Below are 20,442 nucleotides of genomic sequence, written 5' to 3'. Positions count from 1 at the left end.
GTGGATAGGAAGAACAATCTGTAAACTACAAGGAACTTTCCAATCATATAAACCATATATATGATGAAACAAGTGAACCAGCATCCCTAATCCAGAAATTCAATTGATTCAAGCAGTCATTATTGCTTAAACACGTTTCTCAAATGTATTAAAAGGATGATTATGTTTCAAAGATATTTAACAATATAAGTCCAACAAACCATTCATACATCAGCTAACAATTGATTAGCATAATAACACACTATGCAACTATACCAAAACCTTATCACCAATGGATGTCAACACAACCTGGTAGTGACTGTTCAGCATCCTTCCAATTCACTTTCACTTATTATTCACTATAATAGCATTGTTTTTAGTGCAAATGAATTGCATAGCTTCCATGAAAACTACGTTTTTATTTTTTAACATTGACTCAGAAGGATACACATTCTTAAAAATCAACAAACTCACACTCAAAACTCAACAAACTCCACTGATTTATCCTTTTCGCTCACTCCCGAAATTAGCTACAAATTTTTTGAACGCACTGGTGTAAAAAACCACTACCTGTTCTGCCTTAAATTTTCAGTTTTAACCCATCGGCATTTTGTCAGACAGTTGGTGTGCAAAGCCTAATTTGAATTTTCTGAGTTCTTGTCTGGAGTTTGGATGCTTGTTTAGTAAAAATAGTTGGTAATATATCATGAAGGAAAGCAAGATAATAGATAACTATATAACTCCATATATGACCATTGTATTACATGATATCAAGTCTGAAACAACTAGTTACAGTCCTAATTACAAACAGAAATCAGACTGAGACAACTTCATTAAGTGTGGTATTACTTAGTTATAAACATGTCCTTGCATACCCGATTATTAGCCAACCTTGTACAAACTGAGAGTGCTGTCTCATGATGCTGGAGTGGACAATATGAGATCTGAGACTGAACTGATAAAGTCAGGAAAAAGACTGCAAAATCTAGAAATGCTGACCCTCTTATATCCCCGGAATGTTGTCTTCTAGGAAACTGATAATAACCAAGATGGAGGCAATAACCCCTCGACTGTAACCTGTAACCATTCCTTTCCCACAAGTATGTACTTGGTTGATCAGAGCTGTTCAAGAATCCTGATTTCTACCTAGTAATTTCTGGAACTGCTGGTGATTCTGCCAGACTAAGTATACAGTCAACTTGTGACCACCCAACCAAAGGACAAAACTTCTGCGAATTTCTGAGTGTTTGGTGCTGTGGATGAATGCTGCAATTTCTACCAATCAACCAAGAGTTCGATGCTTGATGACATAGGGTGTCGTCCAGGGCATCTAACCTCAGGGTTTCTGTCCTGATGCGTTTCTCCTTCCAAGTCGATGCTCAGAGATGAGATAAAAATGAAGCCGTACCATGAATGGTTGGGGTTTTCGTCCCTCCAAAATTGCTATTCCAGGAGTGTCGTCCCAGAGAAGCCTTTGTCGGAGAAAAAAATGATTCACAATAATCTTTCAAAATGTATTCCAAAGGAAATATAGAGTCGCCAAAAAAACTCCTACGAGAATACCAAGCTATAAAATTTATATAGGTATATATTTTATTTGATCACAAAGCATAAGCAAGAGTCAAAATAACCCCCACATTATCGAATTGCCCTCCTTCACATTAAGTCATAAACTTTATTTTATAAAGTTACTTTATAAATTATAAAGTAAAGTTAACCATAGATAATTATTAATTACATAATTTTCATGAAGTCCCTGTTAGTCAAAAACACATTCCCTAAAGACATATAAACCACGGGAATGTGGAAATTGGTTAATCGTGCCCCTCAAGTGATCACAAAAAGGAAGGGGACATTACAACTGGAGACAGTAGAAACAAAAGCAGTTTTCTCCAATACATTCACAATTTATATATTCAGTATAAAAAGTAACATTAAAAGTGCATCCTCAAATAAATACCCTCTCAATATCTGGAACAAACATCCAATGACAGCTGCCACATCTACAGATATGTTGCAAGGATGTCCTTTAAAAAAGATTTTACAACAATAATCATTAGGAGAAACATGGCCTAATGGATAACCAATCCCGAATCACCTAAAACAAGATTTACTAAATCATTTTAAATCAGTAATACCATTGATTATATTTTGTAACGTGAACCATTTATAAGAGAGGGACTGAAATTAAAATCCCCTTCATCATGGTAAGGCAACCCATAGCTTGAATGGACATGTTTTTGATTAAGGATCAAGCAGGTTTTGAAGGAACCCAAAACCCTTTGGACTTAGCAGGAATCCAGAATCCAAAACCAGAACGCTGCTAAAAGATACACTAAAAACTACCAGCAGCCTACCAACAACCAAACATCAGCAACTAGGCATCAAAGATCAAGCTGAGACGCCCACAAGGCATAAGCCATCAAACAAGAGATGTCAAATACACAATAACAAAAGGTTTTACAAGGCTTCCATAACCTGAAACATGGGTTTTGGCAAGGCTCCCATAACCTGAATCTCCAATAACAAGAAGATATTACATGTTATATAATGACTCCCATAACCATCCAAGAAATGGATAGCACCTGCACCTCCCAAAAAGCAAGAGCCATGGAGAGGGGTAGCAATAAGGGGGTTTTGCAGGCTCCCCAAACCAACACAATGGATTTTGAAATGGCTCCCATAATCATCAAGAAAAGAACAACAAAGGCCCCCTTATAGTAGGTTCCCACCTCTCTAGCATAGACTATCTCCACCTCCATAGAAGAAGCCCCCACCTTAACAGGGAAAGTAGATGAAGAACCCAACATCAAGACGAGCCAAAACCGAGCCTCCCCAGTTCCCAAGCAACCACAAATCTGGAATCTGGTAGCAAAAGCCTCCAAACAAGTGTTTCCAGCCTCTCCTACATAGATCTCCACCTCAATAGGAGACTCCACCACCTCAAAAGGGTCAGCAAGAGAGGAATAAAGTGGCTGAGACAACCAAGCCCTAGTCTTTCCCACCCAAAGAATCTCCACCTCAATAGGAGAGGAGTCCACTTCCATAGGAATAACAGAGAAAAAGACCAAAGAAAGGATAGCACGACCCCAAAACCAAAACCTGCAAACCAAAGACCATAGGGCTCCAAAAAAGCTTGCCTCAAAACCTGAAAGAAGCCTCGACCAAAAACAGAGCTTATCCATAAAATCAGCTCCAAGAGATATGGAAGCCAACTAAGCACAAAGAGGGTAGACAAACATGCAGCCACCGAAAGCAACAAAACAAGGGCTAAAGATAAAAGCACCAAGAGAGAAAAAACCCCACAAGAAACAGCAAAAACAACCCCCAAAGGGGGTAGAAAGGGCCTCAACCCCACAACCTAAGAAAACCCTAGCACCGCCAAAAAGTGCAACTTACTGAGAGAAAAATCTCCATGAAATAGCCAAGGAAGCCATAGTCAGACCTACCAAAAGACAATAACCATGCTGCCCTCCACAAAACCACTGACCGCTCCAAATGAAACACTCCATCCTCAACAAACACCGCTCCCAAAAATGGCACCAATAAACCAAAAACCACAAGGGACAAAGGAACCACCTGTGGCCACAACCTCCAACCACAAAAAGGGGACCAGCCAGGCAAGAACAGCAATCTCAAAAGCCACCACTAAGCAAATATAATCAATGCTGAGCAGTTCAAGAACCAAATGGAGGAAAAACTTCCTCACTGCAAAGGACAAGAAAGATCTCGCTCTTCCAAGGAAAAGCGGCCACGAAGAGACTAGAATAGACAAAAAGAGCCAGCCACCAAAGAGCCAACCCACCCACCAGCCCATAGTTGCAACATCCCTGCCGCCATCATCCACATCACTACCCTCGCTGAGGGTTTTACATGAACCCGTTCCGCTTCTTGCTCCACTCATTTCAAACTTTTTTCAAAAAATGCTTGAATGGACATGTTGCTAGGTTGCATTCAAACTATTAGTTAGCATAGTTGTGGGTGGCCAATGTTTACAAATGCTAAGAACTATTTCAACCTTATCCCACACCTCATTAAAAGATAGCTTATCATCTCATCCAAGATTTAACATGAAAAAAAGTGAGCTGTGAATTCCATTATCTCAAAATTAAACAGAAAAATTAGATGGCAAAAGAAGAAATTTAACCCAAATGAAGGGCATCTACAGATATATTACAATGATATCTTTTAACAAGATTTTACAATAATAATAATTTGGGGAAATATGGTTTAATGGAAAGCCAACCTCAAATCACCTGAAACAAGATTTACTTAATCATTTATTGAGTCAAGAATATGATTGATTGTCAATATCCAAAAGGTCTATATAAGTTATCCACATGCAAATATGGAATTAAACAAAGCAGAAGAATCGCATTAGCAATAAATAACAGACCATTTCTTGAAGAAAGTTATGCAAACCTTAGTTCTTAACATCTGTCTTTCCTCTTTTGTCCAGTCCTTTGTTAGGTCCAATACTGTCTGAAGTGACGTCTCATCATACAGCAATCCTACCTGCACAGTTTGCAACAGTTAATATTAAAGATCCTTATGTTTTAATCCTACCTTCTAAAATTAAATTCAGTTATATCATTATGTAAACTATTTATAACCCAGAAATCAGAGTCTTTACAAAAAAGAATAGTAAAGTGAAATAACTGCCACTGTTATCCCTTGTCTACCTTAGCCAGTGCAGTCCAAAATTCTCTTTCTGATGCAAAAAGTCAAATCAGTTGTTCAAACTAAGCGCTTGAACAAATTTAGCACACATTCAACTCCCAGTCTAAATCAGACTCCAACTTTATTATCTTGTATTTAAATTAAAAGCACAAAAATTCAATCAATTTTATCACGTTTATTCAGATATCTTTCTCTTGTTGTACTTACGTTTCGGCAGAAAGAGAGAAAAATATATATTGATGTCAACAAATAACCAATTTACTTAGTCATGCCACTCATATTCTCTGCCCTCTGCTCAGTAAGTAGTAAAGAAAAACTTTCTAAAGCATGCAAGGGAGGAGAAACTCAAAATCAATGCTCATATATGCATGTTATTCACTAATCAAACTCAAGACAATTTATAACTGCTGTTCGCAGCAGAAGCAGAGCCATCTGTCCTTCCTCATCCTTCAAGTGTAATTTTCATCGCCTTAATCCTCTATATTTCTGCATCCTCTCTTATCTCTTTTTCTGCTGTTAACAGTGTTATGGGCTGAATGTTCCATTTTCACATCTTTAAAAGTCAAGGACAGCAAAGTAGAAATCATTTATCCACAATCCACAGCAATAGACTTAGCAAGAGTTTTATTTTCCACAGTGGAGTTATTCAAAATTGTAAAGGGGTATTCGTCCTTGGTTGAGCGGTTGATTTTTAGCGGCCACCATCTTCAAATAAGCTATTGCAGATGTTCTTCCAATCTGTTAGCATTTCAAATATAATAGATTCATCATCATAATGAATGTCTCCAGATTTGAGCTAGGGTTTGATTAGAAACATCAACACCTCAAATTTTCAAATTCAATCATCAAGTTGATATTGGTGTGGTTGTCATCATATTCCTGTTGTAGGAGTTTCGGCTCCTGACAAAAGAGTTGCGAAGTTCCAGAGTTCTCTAGAACATTCACCAATATTAGCACAAATATTGCTATTTCAGATGTTCTATTTCTGAGCTCTAAGTTACAGCTCTTGGTACTGGTTCAGGTTCTGGTTTGGCTTGGTGGTTCCATCAAACTTTTGGGGTCGGGATCATTTTGGGTTCATCCATACAAAAACATATTAAAATAAAAATATATATTGCAGAAGTAATCAAGTTAAAAGACACCACACACAGCATCTTATATTATATAATAAACAAAACCACCATATTAATAGTCAAATATTAGTCAAACTCAAATGTCATCATGTACACTAAAGTTAAAAAATAATAATTTCAAGTGTCAACAATCAGCTATCGTTGATCAATAATCATATGCGTCTTCAAAGATATCATTATCACCATCCATGTTAGATATTGTAGTAACTAGTAAATTAGAAGAACCACAACTTATGCAATTCGCACCAGCACTCTCATGCTCACCAGGTGGCTCATCATCGACACGAAGAGCAACAAACTAGGAAGAGGAAGCATCCACATCAATATGACCTGGCTCGACATCCCACTTCCTTGTGTCCCCTTCCTTGTAGCCACTTTGTGTGTAAGGAGCCCCAAGTTTGAATGCACATACACCAAGTCCTCTACCTTTGTTAACTCTAGACAATTGTACTTTAGTCAATGGATGAAGAAGAATGAGCTCTGATTCCTCTTAGATGTAGATGGACTAGAAACTATTAAGACAAAATTAGAGTTAAGAGTTACAAAATTTAAAAATTTAAATTTAAACAAAACTTAAAAGAACAAAGAATTTTTTGATAAAACTTGCAATAAAATTTTGATCGCGAGAGGGCATAGGTGTGTAAATGATTGGCCATGGAAGTATCACCAACTACAAGTATCGACCTTATAATTGTCTGGAAAAGTATCAAGACTAAAGTTGTTGGAGAATGCAAAATCCACAAACTCAATCTTCACTGCACCCCACATGTCATGATCAATCACCCCACAAGTCACAATCAATCAAGAGTTTGCAAAGAATCGATGTTGTTCAATTAATCAAGGAGACAAAGCTCCTTTAAATAGAGTTACAAAGACGATGTTTCTAAAAGAAAAAATCGTTAACTAGAGGCGAAATTAGAAACAACTTAAATGACCATTAATAACACAAAGAGAAAGATATTATTCTAAATCCCTCCCTTAATGGTCATCGTTCTAATTACCAAGAGAAATAACAGAGAAGGTTGCCCCCTTCTTCTCAGAACACGCTGCAACAGAAGACAAGACCCTGCCACTAACTCTGCCACTTGAGATGAGTCTGCCACGAACCCTCCCAGAAACTGCAGAACTTCTGGAGATACCCAAAACAACACCAACCGTCCAACCTGATGTTGGAGAATTGTCCCTCCCTGTAACCAGAGACATACCAAGAACAGTTGTCACGATTTTGAGGAAAAAATCGGCAAACCCTCCAAACTATTGCAGATGAGCAAGATGCCCGAAAATAGACTGCAAATAAGAGACTAGTGCAGATGTTCGCACAACAACTCCAAGTGCGACTAAAAACAGACTGCAGCAAAGTACAATTTTTGAGGAAAAAATCATAAACCCTCATGATATTTTTTTTACAAGGACAAAATATTTAAAAACCCACAAATAATATTTTAGCAAAAAATTATTAAAACCCATAGATTTTTTTAAGGGAAAAAATATTAAAACCCATCAGAATTTTTTTTTAGGTTAAAAAATATTAAAAACCGAAACAAACATCGATGCCCATAAGCCATCTTCACGCTTTTCAAGGCACGAAAAACAAGGTACTAAGAAGATGCAAAGTGCACAAAACCTGACTGCCTTCCAACATCAAGTTGGTCAATTACGCCATCTTGCATGTTTCCCAATGCATGGAAAACGAAAAATTGAGAAGAGGCACTGGCACGGAATTCAAAAAATTCGAATCCCAAAGCAGAAACAGATGCAAGTACAGACTTCAAAAAAAAATGAAGTACGGTGGGCACGAATTTCAAGAAAAAAATTCCAACTGACCCAGAAAAATCTGAAGACAACCCAAAAATCCTTGCGAAAAACCCAGAAAGAATCTGCTGTCAAAATCTGGATCCACTGGCTCAAAGATCGAGGCACCCAAAAAAATTTGATGACGACCCAGTTGAGATCTCGAAAAACCCACCACGAATCTGTGCTTAGAAAAAAAAATTGAATGAATCTGGAGGGTCAAAACCCTAGCCGAAAATGTAGATTTCCGTCCAAAAATGGCAGAAAAAAATTGCATCGCATGGTTGCGCGAAATGCAGGAGAGACAGGTCGCAGGAAAGGGCAGAAAATAGCCAGAAAACCCTAGTAGCTGTAGCCAAAACGAACTGCCAAAGTAGCAATTTCGAATAAACAAAGAAATTTTTCCAAAAAAAACTGTTAAAAAATTATTTCGAAAATAACCAAGGCTCTTATACCATAATACAGATGCAAAAGCATATGGATTTCAAAGAATCGATGTTGTTCGATTAATCAAGGAGACAAAGCTCCTTTAAATAGAGTTACAAAGACGATGTTTCTAAAAGAAATAATCGTTTACTAGAGGTGAAATTAGAAACAACTTAAATGACCATTAATAACACAAAGAGAGAGATATTATTCTAATACAATCACCCCACAAGTCACAATCAATCAAGAGTTTGCAAAGTGTTGCCTTGTACCCTTTGATTGACTTCCATATATCGATATGGGGCAGCTCTTGTTGTCACAAAAAGGAGCTCGACACTATAATATTTGGCACTTAATGCAAAGACAAGAAGATGCAGTGGACTAGTCATTGTGTTCCATCTCTCTTCAATGATTGTGTGGTTGTTTGAAGAAAGCTTCTTCAGGATCTTGCTCTTTTGCATTTATGATAACTTTCATCTTCTCAATCATTCAATCGATGTCATCATATATCTCACCCAAACAAGGCCTATCCATGTTAGTGTTACAAATCATGCTCCATATGGGCTCAATGAAATTGAGGAGATACCCACCACAATCCCACCAAATGCCAACTAACAATTTGGGCTGATGACCATGTTAGAAAGTGACTCCAAACCTTCAGAAGTCATCTCAACATAATTGTGTTTTAGGAAAAATGGGTCTCACCCATAGATGCAAATATCTACAAAAAATCTTCAAACTCCCGATTTAATCTGCAAAAAAATCTTCGGCAATTTTTTTGAAAAAAATCGCGGAGATTTATAGGAAAAAATCACAAAAAATCGAGAGAAAAAACTCAAATAACTCCACAATAATGATTTTTCAGGTATTCTTTTAGAGGTTGCACTTATTTTTTGGTATATGATATGTATTTAACTCAAACTTTGATTTATATATGATGGAAATCAGTAATATGTTCTACAAATTCAGTGTATGTGTGTATTTTTCAAGAATATTTTAAGAATTATATATTTCAAATGTTCGATAAATTTGTCAATTTTTTTTCTGAGTCCCGAGTTTTCAAAAATTTTGGGCCAAAAGAGTTATTGCCTAGGAAGAGTTTTTCATCTTTGGACTCTCAGCAACCTATTTGAAAATCATAATCGAAAAAATTAAATTTACAAAATTAAATCAAAATAAAATTAAAATGTTTATTAAAGTGAAACATATTTATTATTTAACTTACCTTCAGCAGCTCCAATTTTGAGAATGTTCTCAGTATTCCTTGTGACATGGTGGGTGGTGACGAACATTTGGATATGTTGAGCCCCAATATACACTTGTTTGATCCAATCAATTTGGGTGACACTTTTTTGTAGCATAAGGTTGAGGGAGTGGGCAACACAAGGTGCCTAGAAAATGTGTGACTAGCACTTCTCAACCAACAACCCAACTGCTCTACAATTTTTGGCCTTGTCTGTTATTACTTGCACAACATTTTGAGAACCTATTGTGACCTTTTCCCACATCACCCTATTGCAAATGGGGACCCTCCTTCTAGCTTATGCTTTTTAGGGTTTTGTCAGAGCATTGCAATTTCATGGCACCAAGATTGTCATTCTTGAGTGGTTTAAGTTTTGAAGAGCCATAAGTCAATTAAAGAAATCATGGTTAGAATAGTGTCTTAATGCCGTCAAATTGCTTAGAAGGCCCGAGGGACAAAAAAATGCAATCAATTTGGGTCAATCTGGACAATTTTCTAATTTTGGAAACTTGGCTTTTTATGCTTTTTCCTATTTTTAGGAAGTTTCGTTTTTGGCATTTTGGGCACGATCCCTGGAATGACTATTTTTAGAAAGCTTATCCTAATTTTTAGGGAGTCTTGCTTCTTTCTATTTTTGGAAGGTGGGATCTAGGGTTTGGTTGGTTTGCTCAAGATCGTAAAGTTTTGTGTCTTGGGGTGGAAATCCTCATCAAAATTCAAGTTTGCTTCAATAAACCATCAACCTCCTAAATTTGTGGAGATTAGAATGGATTCAAATTTAAAATCATGAGAAGCAAAATTTTGATGAAGTTTTGATCATAATGGAGAAAGGTTTTCATAAATTCTGATTTTGGAAGAGGAAAATATTTCTCAAAGTCCGCCCTATGTTGAGAATACTTTTCACGTCCACCCATGAAGAGGAAAAGATTTGCTAAACTCCGCCTTGGCTAACGAAAGAAGTTCTCAAACTCCGCCTTGAGTGAGGAACCATTTTGATCAAGTCCACTAGCAGCTGGGAAAAAGAATTACAAAGTCTGCCCCTCAACTAGGAATGACATCTGCCAACTCCGCCTAGGTGCGGTACACTTTTGGTAAAGTCCGCAAGCAGTTAGGGAAGACAATTTGCAAGGTCCGCTGAAGTAAGGAAAAGAATATGCCGCCAGCTAGTGAGGAATGTTTTTCACCAAGTCCACTTCAGCTAAAGAAGAGAAATGATGAAGTCTGATTTTGGCAGGGAAAGATTTTCATAAAGTCTGATTTTGGACAAGATGGGAAAATTTTTAAGTTCAAACAAAAGATTCCATCAAACTGGTTTTAGAAAGTTTTAGTTCAAAATTTTGGAAAGGAATGATAAAGAGTTCGATTCATGAACTCAACTTGGAAACTTCTCAAAGGACTAAACTCAAACTAAAAATGAAATCAGAAATTTCTTAAAGGACTAAACCCGAACTGAAATTGAAAATGGAAACTTTCTAAGGGACTGAAATCGATAAGGAAACTAGATCACTAACTGAATGAAGGTAGGAATGGAAACAAACGAAGTTCGATTTGGGAAGGATGGATTGATTTTCTAATTGCAGAATTTGAACTCTTTTAAGAGTTTTACTTATGATGAATCATTCATTCATTCGAACAGTTCGAATTTGGAGAGCAAGACGCTTGAAGAGAAGATTAAATCAGGTTTTCTAAAGCATTTTTCAGAGCTCCAAGAACAATTCAAGGAATTTTCTAAGGCATTTGCAAGAGGAAGAACTGAAGATTTTCAGACCAAGCATTCTTTCCACCAGTTTCTTATCTAAATTCTGAAGGTGACAGGGGTATTCAAGGCAGATTTGTTGAGTTTTCAATCTACTTTTCAACTTTTTAATGGAGTTTTCAAGGAATATGGATTTGGTTTTCACAACTTAGTCATATTTTTCAGTTATTTTTCAATATCTAAGTAATCCCTCAAATTGGTACACTTGAAAGTTGCAATGATATTCATCTAGAAACGTGTGCAGCAACTATTCAAATCTGCACTTTAGAATGCTTTCAACTTGCAAATCAGTAATCCCTTAATATATTCTTGAATCCTCTATCAAATTCTGTGAAATGAAGCTCAATTAAAGACCTTGAATGAAGCCTCTTGAAATCAATGCTTTTGGATGATATTCCACACCTGCAAGCATTCGAACTCTTGGGAGTTTTGGTTCCCAAAAGCCTGAAATTCTCCAATTACAGCAAACCCTTGCTACCAATTTCTCCAGTTCTTCAAAAAGTAATCTTAATAATGAATAAGGAATTGATTTCCTTTTTAGCTTTTTATATCTTCCTCAAAGGGCATGATTTTCTATGTGCCTTTTAATCATTAAAAAGCACATTAAATATTTACCTTTTGATATACCTTAATATCTCCATAATGGGTGCCCAAGTTATCTAAATACAATGGCTTTATCAAATTGTTAAATGCCTTAGCATTTAATACAACTTTTAATAATTTAATTTAATATTATTAAAGCATTTAACTTTAGTAATTGTTAAATTATCTGATCTGTAATTAAGGCTTACAAATTAAATTGTACTTCATTCAAATTACAGATTTATCCCAATCACAAACAGAATTGTGTGGCTATCTATTTTAACCGTTGAAATAGAAAGTTAGATTCACTTAATCAGTTACAACCTTATGACATATACTAATTACTTCAATTTCGTAATTAAAACTAAAAAAAACTAGAAAGAATAAGAGAGAATTATAAGACAGAAGAGAAGAAGAGAGATCACGAGTTTGATAACAGAGTTCGCTCAACATGAGCTACGTCTCCGGGTCTGCTTATCAATGTAGGACCGCTTTATTGATGGCGCCAAGCATTAATCGCCTTATTACATCATCCAAGCTTTAAACCTGCATTACAACATCTCTCATAGTCTCCTCTTGCACCTAAAGACACTCACGTACTCTCCTTCTCGTGTTAGGCTTCAATCGCCTCTTAACACAATTACACTGAAGAGTATTACAAATTGACAAATGTCTTTGTGCTTACAACAAAAATCCTCAAGATTCTTATTCTCCCTCTGGAGAATTCTAATTCATCTCCCAAGAGAAATTCGTTGCCTTTACAAGCCAACATTCTAATTCCTCCCAAATGAAATTGCTTGATTTTACAAACCAAAAACTTCCCCTTATATACAATTTCATATTCTAATTAGGGAGATAAACAATAATATTTTCAAATCACCTAAACTAAGCCCTTATTCTAATTACAAACCCTTTAAATACTTTTAAAAATATGGGCTTTATATTTTGTGGCCCTCCTTATTTTATTTTTTGGGATTTGATATTTTCATGGATTTTGTAGGGTTTAATTTAAGTAGGATTGGGTAATTATTATTTTGAACTTGTTGTAATGTCCCCACTTTGAAATAGAATTTAATAATAAATAATAAAAATAAAATTAAAATATTAAAAATTAAATTATAATATAAAGAATATAATTAATTAAAATTTAATTAAGTTAATGAATGGTTAAAAGACATGGAAGGAAAAGTTGTGACTCCCTCAACAATAAGATATAAAAGGGAGAAGAGAACCTCATTTGGGAGGGGGATAACTTGGAAATCAGAAGTGCAGATCTGATTTAAATAAGAAGTGCAGGTCTGATTGTGAAAGGTTGTGTCCCTTTCAAAGGGCAGAAATAATGAAGAGTTGCACACTTTCAAAGGGTGTTAATGGTGAAAGGGTGTGTCCCTTGCCAAAGGGCATACATGATGAAGAGGTATGACCTCTCCCTCACATTGAGAGATATAAAGAAAAAGGGGGGAATAGTGCTAACAGGGATAGCCACATTGGAAGCAAAAACCGTGGAAGGAGTAGAGGGTACCCAGCATATCCAGGATACACCACCGACAAGTGAACGGTAAGTGGTTTGCCCTAAACCGTAGGAAATACTTCATGAATAATGTCGTGGAATTCGAATCATACCGCAAGATAAATTAAAGCAGAATAGCCGGTAAATAACAAAGATACATTCTAAATTAATATATCAGAGATGCATTTAGAATCAATGTTGCAGAGATACATTCAGAATTAGCATAATAGAGATGCACTCAGAATTGTAATGACACTTCTAGAGACAGAGATACACTCAGGATTATAATATAATAGTGATATATTAGTGATGTTAAATAACAATTACCATAAGATTGTAGAGATACACTCAGAATTAAAACAGAGGAAATAGAGATTGCTTCAGAGGCAATTTACAAAGCTAGGGATCATTGAGGCATTTCAGAGCAGAATTATATTTAAGTCCCTGATAATGTCTACGATGATTGCTCCTTTTAAAGGAGCCACAAAAACCAGAGGGCATAATTGAATGCCAAGATTCCAAGAGGAATCCAGAGAGAGATTCATAGGGAATCTCTTAGAGACAATATATATTATATTGTAGAGGTTAACCATATGCATATGTTAGAGATAGAGAAGTTTGAGCAAGGGTGGGATCTCTGCCAAGCTTTGAGAACATTAATGATTTCACTCATTAATAGAGATCCCAAATAGAGACCTTAGGAGGAAGACATCCTGGGTTGCTCCTAACTGAGAAATATTTCTCAATAGAGGGTTGGGTCAATCCAGGTAAGGTCCAACTGAGTATTGTATCTTTTCTTATAGATACAATAAATCAGTTAACATTATTTGTTAAATATGTAGAATAACGTATAGCATTCTTTCTTGTATAATTGCACAAATAAATATATATGTTTAATTATCTTTCATATTGTTTGTATACTAACGTTTGTTTGCAGGACTTGAACGCCAAATAATCCAATCCCCAAGTGGGAACATTACACTTGTGTAAATGGAGGGGGCTTGGGCTTGCCCAATCCCTATACTTACAGTTCGCCTTAGGCATTAAAAAACGCGTAGGCACAAACAAAATAACATTGCGACAACCCCAAATCAAACGTGCCACCACGAAATCCACGTGAAAATGGTCATCGCACGAGCACAGAGAGCACGCAGAGACGAACAACAAATCACATGAAATAAATATCGCAAAAAACGACTGCAACGCACGGCCGAAGAAAAAAATTTCTGATGGCAGAACTCGAGGTTACAGAGATTGCACGAAATAAACTGAGACCGCATGAGAGACGTCGCCGAACCTTGCAAATAACCAACACGGGTTCAAGAAATGACGAACAAAACAGACAACCCAGAGATCGTTTGAAGTGCCAAAGCATGCACGAAAAATTGTGCAAAGAGTAGAACGGGTGCGAAAAAAATCGCACGACTCACACACAAATTCAAAAAACGAAAAACCCTAAGCAAAGATTACTGAAAATTGATTTGAAAAATTTTTCACTAAAAATTTAGAATTATAAATATCTTTTCGAAAAAAATTTATTGCCTAGGCTCTGATACCATATTACAAGAGGTAATTGGTAAAAACTGAATTGAATTAATGAATGATCAAACGATCGTCATATAGATTACAAGAGATCAACGTTTCTATTAAGAAACAACTCATAATAGAAACAAAATTAGAAACTCCTAAATATTTACAATATTGACCATTAAATAGCTGAATAAAGGTATTATTCTAATATTATTATTGTCGAATCTTTTTTGAAGCCGAGGACGACATATATGTAGGCAAACATACTTAATGCAAACCCTTACGAGGTCGATCTATGAAATGAAATAACAAAGAAACCTTTGTTTGATGAACCATTGCATTTGTGTAATGTCCCCATTTTTTCGCCTTCCTAAGCATTAGTTATGTTCAAAGGTTAGCCTATTATCAGTGGCCTATCCATAGACTAATGTGGTGATTAGGGGACCCTTTGAGGGTGATTCAAAGTTAATCAGCTGACCCTTCGGGTGTCTATTTCAGTACTCTCCATCTCAGTGCATCAATATATTTGTGGTTTGCCTTCCAGAGGTCTTTCCGGCTCAATTTGTACATACTATTTTAGTAAGTCTCTTGATAATAGATCATCTGGACGGTTAAAAGGTACCATGGCTATTATTGGGTAGTTTGCAAATTAATTAAATGTTTTAACATTGGCGATTACTAGAGTCAATGATTAATATTTTTATTAAAGTTCAACTTTAATAATATTAATTACATCAATGACTTTATTTAAAGCGAATATAAGGAGTATTAATTGCATAAGTTATATTAGTGATTATAAAGTCATTTATTAAGCCTTTATGGGGGCACCAACTATATTAAATGATAAATTGAGAAGAAATGAAATTATCATTCTGCATTTCATTTCCTCCAAGTCATTGGTTTTTGAGAAGGATATAAAAGGGGTAGTCAGCATAAAATGCCTTTTGTGATATTCAATAATATTGGTTATCTGCCAATGTATTAATTGTTTGTAATAAGTGGGTTGTTACTCTCAGGTACTTATAAGTGTCGGTTGACAGTTGTGTTCCTCTTGGCAACCGTCGGATCCCTTAAATATGTTGTGTACAATCAAGGAAGGTAGTAGGATAGAGTCGGATAAATTGCAATCCTTGAATGAACATCTCTGGTCTTCTTCTCTGTTATAATTTCATATGCGAATAAAGATATATTTTAGTTTGGTATGCATTGCTATATGTAATATTATTTCTTGTATTTAATTTATCAAAAATAGCATTAAACATTTGGCACTATTGCCTTAAAAGAAATCGGGTTAGCCTTGAGCAATTCATGCCCATACATGCCAATAAAGGTGAGAAGAGGCCATAGGGTGCTCAAGACCAAGCGATTAGGCAATCTTTAAGGATTCTAGAACAAAGAGAACGAAGAAGAAGATTGTGAGAAACATTTGACAAAAATCCAATCGGACAATTTGACCATCCGTCCATATAGTCAAAGCAGAAGGAGTATGAAGAGGGAAATTTTGAACTCATAACATATTTGGTCGTCTATCCATCTTAGGGGAACCGATATTTGGAGGATTCGAACCGTCAGCCCTCAACCAAAGGGAGCATAGGGACGAGTCAGAGCCTGGCAGTACCTAGAGTGTTGGGGACGCTAGAGGTGGACGTGTAGAGGATGTGAGCATGGCCAAGAGTGCAAGGAAAGCACCAGAACTTAGCAGTCAGAACAGTCTACCCAAGCCCAATGCAGAAGGGAGTAAGAACGCAAGAAAGATGGTAACTCCTCCGGCAAGTCTGAATGTGGATCAGCAGAAACTGCCAAAGCTCACAGGGAATGGGTTAGAGGATCCTACACGCCACTGTAAGACATGCAAAACCATTTGTTTGGCAAGCGGTCAATTAGATAAAGACTACTACTTGAGAGTGTTTCTTGCAACATTACAAGGTATAGCCATCAACTGTTTTCAGAACTAGAAGAGAAACACATAGAATCATGTTATAGCCTAAAAAAGGCATTACAAAAGGAATTTAAACTATTAAAAAGACGACAATGGAATTGTTGCTGAAATCTACAATACCAAACAAGGGAAGCATAAGAGCATACAAGCATATAGTTGTAGGCTCAAGGGGTTGCTGAGTAATATGGAGAACTAGCCAGCCGACAAGTTGAAGAAGAGGTGGCTCATTGAGGGATTGATCCCCTCGCTGCGCAAGAAGATGGAAGTGGTGACTCTATCCTCATACGTTGATGCTTACAATCGAGCGATGGACATCAAGAATGAAAACAAAACATCCTCCCGAGAGAAGAGGAAGACCGAAGATGACAAGAGCACTAACGGTAGTAGCAATGAAGAATACAAAACGGTTCAAGCCCTTCAACAGGATATGTTGAGAATGATGAAAGAATTGACAACCAAGAAAGGAACCAATAAAGAAAGTAATGAACTATGTTGTACTGAGTGCAAAATTGAGGGGCACACAGAAGGTAATTGTCCTAAAAAGATGTTTAATTAGATTTGCTACGTAATGGGTCATTCAATAAAGGAGTGTCCATATAACATGAAGACTAGAAGAATGCAAGTACTCTTCACACAGGGAGAGCCTGTGATGATCCCAATGAGAACCCCTCCTTTTTGGACTGATTGATATCTGATGAATAAATGTAGAAAGTTACAACATAATATGGACATGGAGGATGTTACAACTTAATTATATACGGTCTGCAAATAATATGACTTAAACCTCAGTCATACAATCATTTATATATACATAATGACAGTTTTTGTACAGTTATTCTGAAGTCATGGTCTGACTTGGGAATATGGTACCCAGTCCGATTGCACGATATTTACAATATTCCTGGCCTCTCTTGTGGTGAGGCTACTCCTACACAGGTCACCGATTCTATTTTGAAGGTATTGGGCTTCTTCTATATCTGGACCGATGTTAATAATGATCCTCTGAATTTCTTCCTCCCTAAAACTCAAACAGATAGCATCTCTCGTTACATATAATTGTCTTCCTTGAAGGATCGCACCTCTTCATGATCGAGGAGACACATCTCCTTCCAACGCCTTCCTTCATAACAATCAGGTTCATCTTTCATGGAATATGATTAGTCATAATTGCTGATGTTTATAGTGACTTGTATAATGGCTGTTGTAATGCTTATCGATTAGCAATGATTAATGGATATTCATAATTATCCCGACTTAATCGACTTGTTATTGTTAGTAATTGACCATATGTCTTAAGGTGTCCTCGTGATTCTATCTTGTTAAAATGAACCTTAATAAATCTGACGCATCCTTGTCGAACATGTTCACGTGTTTGCATAAGGCTATTCTTCTTTACGGTGGGTGTGATCAATATCACAATTGATGTCATTAACACGTATAGTATCATTGTTACTTAATCACTCTGAACAGTATGATTGCTTCAGTGCTTCGATTAATGGCATGCATATTTGGACTGTCGTCTTTAATAATTATGACTAATTGACTAGTAACTTAGTCATCAAGATTCTACCGTTGGCAACGTGTTGGGTGTGTAATCATTGTTGTTGTGCATTATACGAAGGACAAGGGTCACTGCCCGTATCTTAATAAAATCTCTAATATGGTTTAATCCAACTGATCAAGTGTAATGCACATACGTGTTATTTCTGTCATAACTTCGTTTCTTCCTAGAGACTTCACGAAGTTACTTATGCACTCATAGGTGGGGACATCACAGGTTTTCCCCTCTTAAGATTGCTTGTCCTCAAGCAATTTTTTATTGCCTTCTTTTTCCTACACCAAAATTAGTAACACTAATATATATATTTAATTATATAAATCAAAGTAATGCTAAGTATACTTATGGGAGAAGTTGGTTGCCTTGAACCCTTGCCTAATTTGGCTTCCTTGAGCCTTGTAGAGATTGACCTTCTTTGGGTCAATCTGTCCCATGAACTTCCTTCAGCCCTTAGAGAGGATTGACCTTCTTTGTGTCATCCTACTCATCTAGGGTGCTGGCTTCCTTGAGCCAAGCTGCCAATATTGGCTTCCTTGAGCCCTTACACTTAGAGAAGATTGACCTTCTTTGTGTTATCCTACTCATCTAGGGTGCTGGCTTCCTTGAGCCTAGCTGCCCATATTGGCTTCCTTGAGCCCTTACACTTAGAGAGGATTGACATTCTTTGTGTCATCCTACTCATCTAGGTAGGGTGTTGGCTTCCTTGAGCCATACCACCCTTCTATGCTTGCTGTAATTCTTGAATGGTTACATATATCATAATTTGGTCTTGATTGTAAGAATTCTGATTTGTACATTCTTCTAATATTTACAATTAAAATACAGTTATATAATTTTATTACATGCTCGTATATGTGAGTGTTGCTTTCCTTCTATAGTGCTTCAACATCTTCTTTCTTTTCCCATGTGGCATCTTCTATGGGTAAGCCCTTCCATTGAATTAGGAACTCGGTGATGGTTCTATTCCGTAAACTTCTTTCTCTAGTATCCAAGATAATTTTTGGTTCTAATACGAGTTTTCCTTCGTCATCGAGTGGAGGCAATTGGGTACATGGGACAAGTTGCTGTCCTAGGACCCTTTTTAACCGAGACACATGAAATACATCATGGATCTTGCTGCCTTCAGGAAGCTCTACTTCATAAGCTACCCCGCCTATCTTTCTCAAGACCTTGTAGGGTCCGTAGAATCAGGGTTTGAGTTTTTCCTGCCCCACTTGACTTAATTGATGATTGTTTGTAAGGCTGTAACCTCTAAAACACCATGTCTCCTCCTTCAAATGTTCTTTCCACCCAGTTCCTGTCAGCATATAGCTTTTGCTGAATATAGTGCCTTAAAGGGGCTCATCCCTATGGACAAGTAATGAGTAGTGTTATAGCAACATTCTCTAAGATGTAGCCATTTAAGCCATGCCTTCTGCTGTCTGGAAATGTAATTCCTTAAATATCCTTCTATCCATTTATTCACAATCTTAGTTTGACCGTCTGTTTGCGGATGGTAGCAGGTACTGGGCGTGAGTTCTAGATTTGCTAACTTGAAGAGTTCTTGCCAAAATTGGCTAAGGCAGCAGCTATCGCTGTCGCTAACTATATTCTTTGGCAAAACCATGGAGTCCAAAGACTTCCTTAAAGAATACTTATGTTATTTGGACTGCACTATAATTGGTAGATATGGCAAACAAGTGAGCATACTTTGTAAGCCTATCTACTATGATATAAATGCAATCCTTACCATGCACTTTAGGTAACCCGGTTATAAAATCCATAGAAATACTTTCCCACTTCTGCTTTGGGATGGGAAGTGGGTGTAGAAGGCATGTTGGGTGGCCGTGTTCCACCTTGTTTTGTTGGCAAGCCATACATTCTTGCACATGTTTAAGGACATCCTTCTTTAATCCCTTCCATGAGTATCTTTCCCGAATCTGCTTATATGTTTTGTAGTAGCCTTGATGTCCTACTGGGGATTGTCATGGTGCTCCTTCAAAATCTTATCTTTCATCCTTGAATGTGTTGGAAGTTATACCCTATTTTTGTATAAGATAACGTCTTCACATACCTTGTATTCATCATTTGGCATCCTCCCTTCTAGAATTTCATTGGCAAGGGGATCTTTGGCATATTTAGTAGGGATTTCATTCTTCCATCCTTCTGTAAGGCTTGTAATGGTGTTTACACAAGGGCACCTTGATAATGCATCTGCCAACACATTATGAGATCCTTTGACATATTCAATGTCAAAGTCATAAGCTTGTATCTTACTTATCCACTTTTGTTGACGATCATTCAAGTCCTTTTGATTCATAAAATAACGTAAACTA

At 36.7% G+C, this 20,442-nt stretch overlaps 1 protein-coding gene across 5 annotated transcripts in view; it reads right to left on the bottom strand.

Moving 5' to 3' along the window:
• The window catches only part of LOC131034270 (glutamate--cysteine ligase, chloroplastic), a 229,499-nt gene that overhangs the window by 71,065 nt on the left and 137,992 nt on the right, over positions 1 to 20,442 (bottom strand). For all 5 annotated transcript variants that reach the window (XM_057965714.2, XM_057965713.2, XM_057965712.2 and 2 more), the window contains exon 13: positions 4,402 to 4,494. In XM_057965714.2, the coding sequence (XP_057821697.1) occupies positions 4,402 to 4,494 (93 nt within the window). The remainder of the gene's footprint in view (positions 1 to 4,401; positions 4,495 to 20,442) is intronic.

The sequence above is a fragment of the Cryptomeria japonica genome, chromosome 11 (genome assembly GCF_030272615.1).
Source record: "Cryptomeria japonica chromosome 11, Sugi_1.0, whole genome shotgun sequence".
Lineage (NCBI taxonomy): Eukaryota > Viridiplantae > Streptophyta > Pinopsida > Cupressales > Cupressaceae > Cryptomeria > Cryptomeria japonica.
This window is presented reverse-complemented; position numbering and strand designations above follow the sequence as displayed.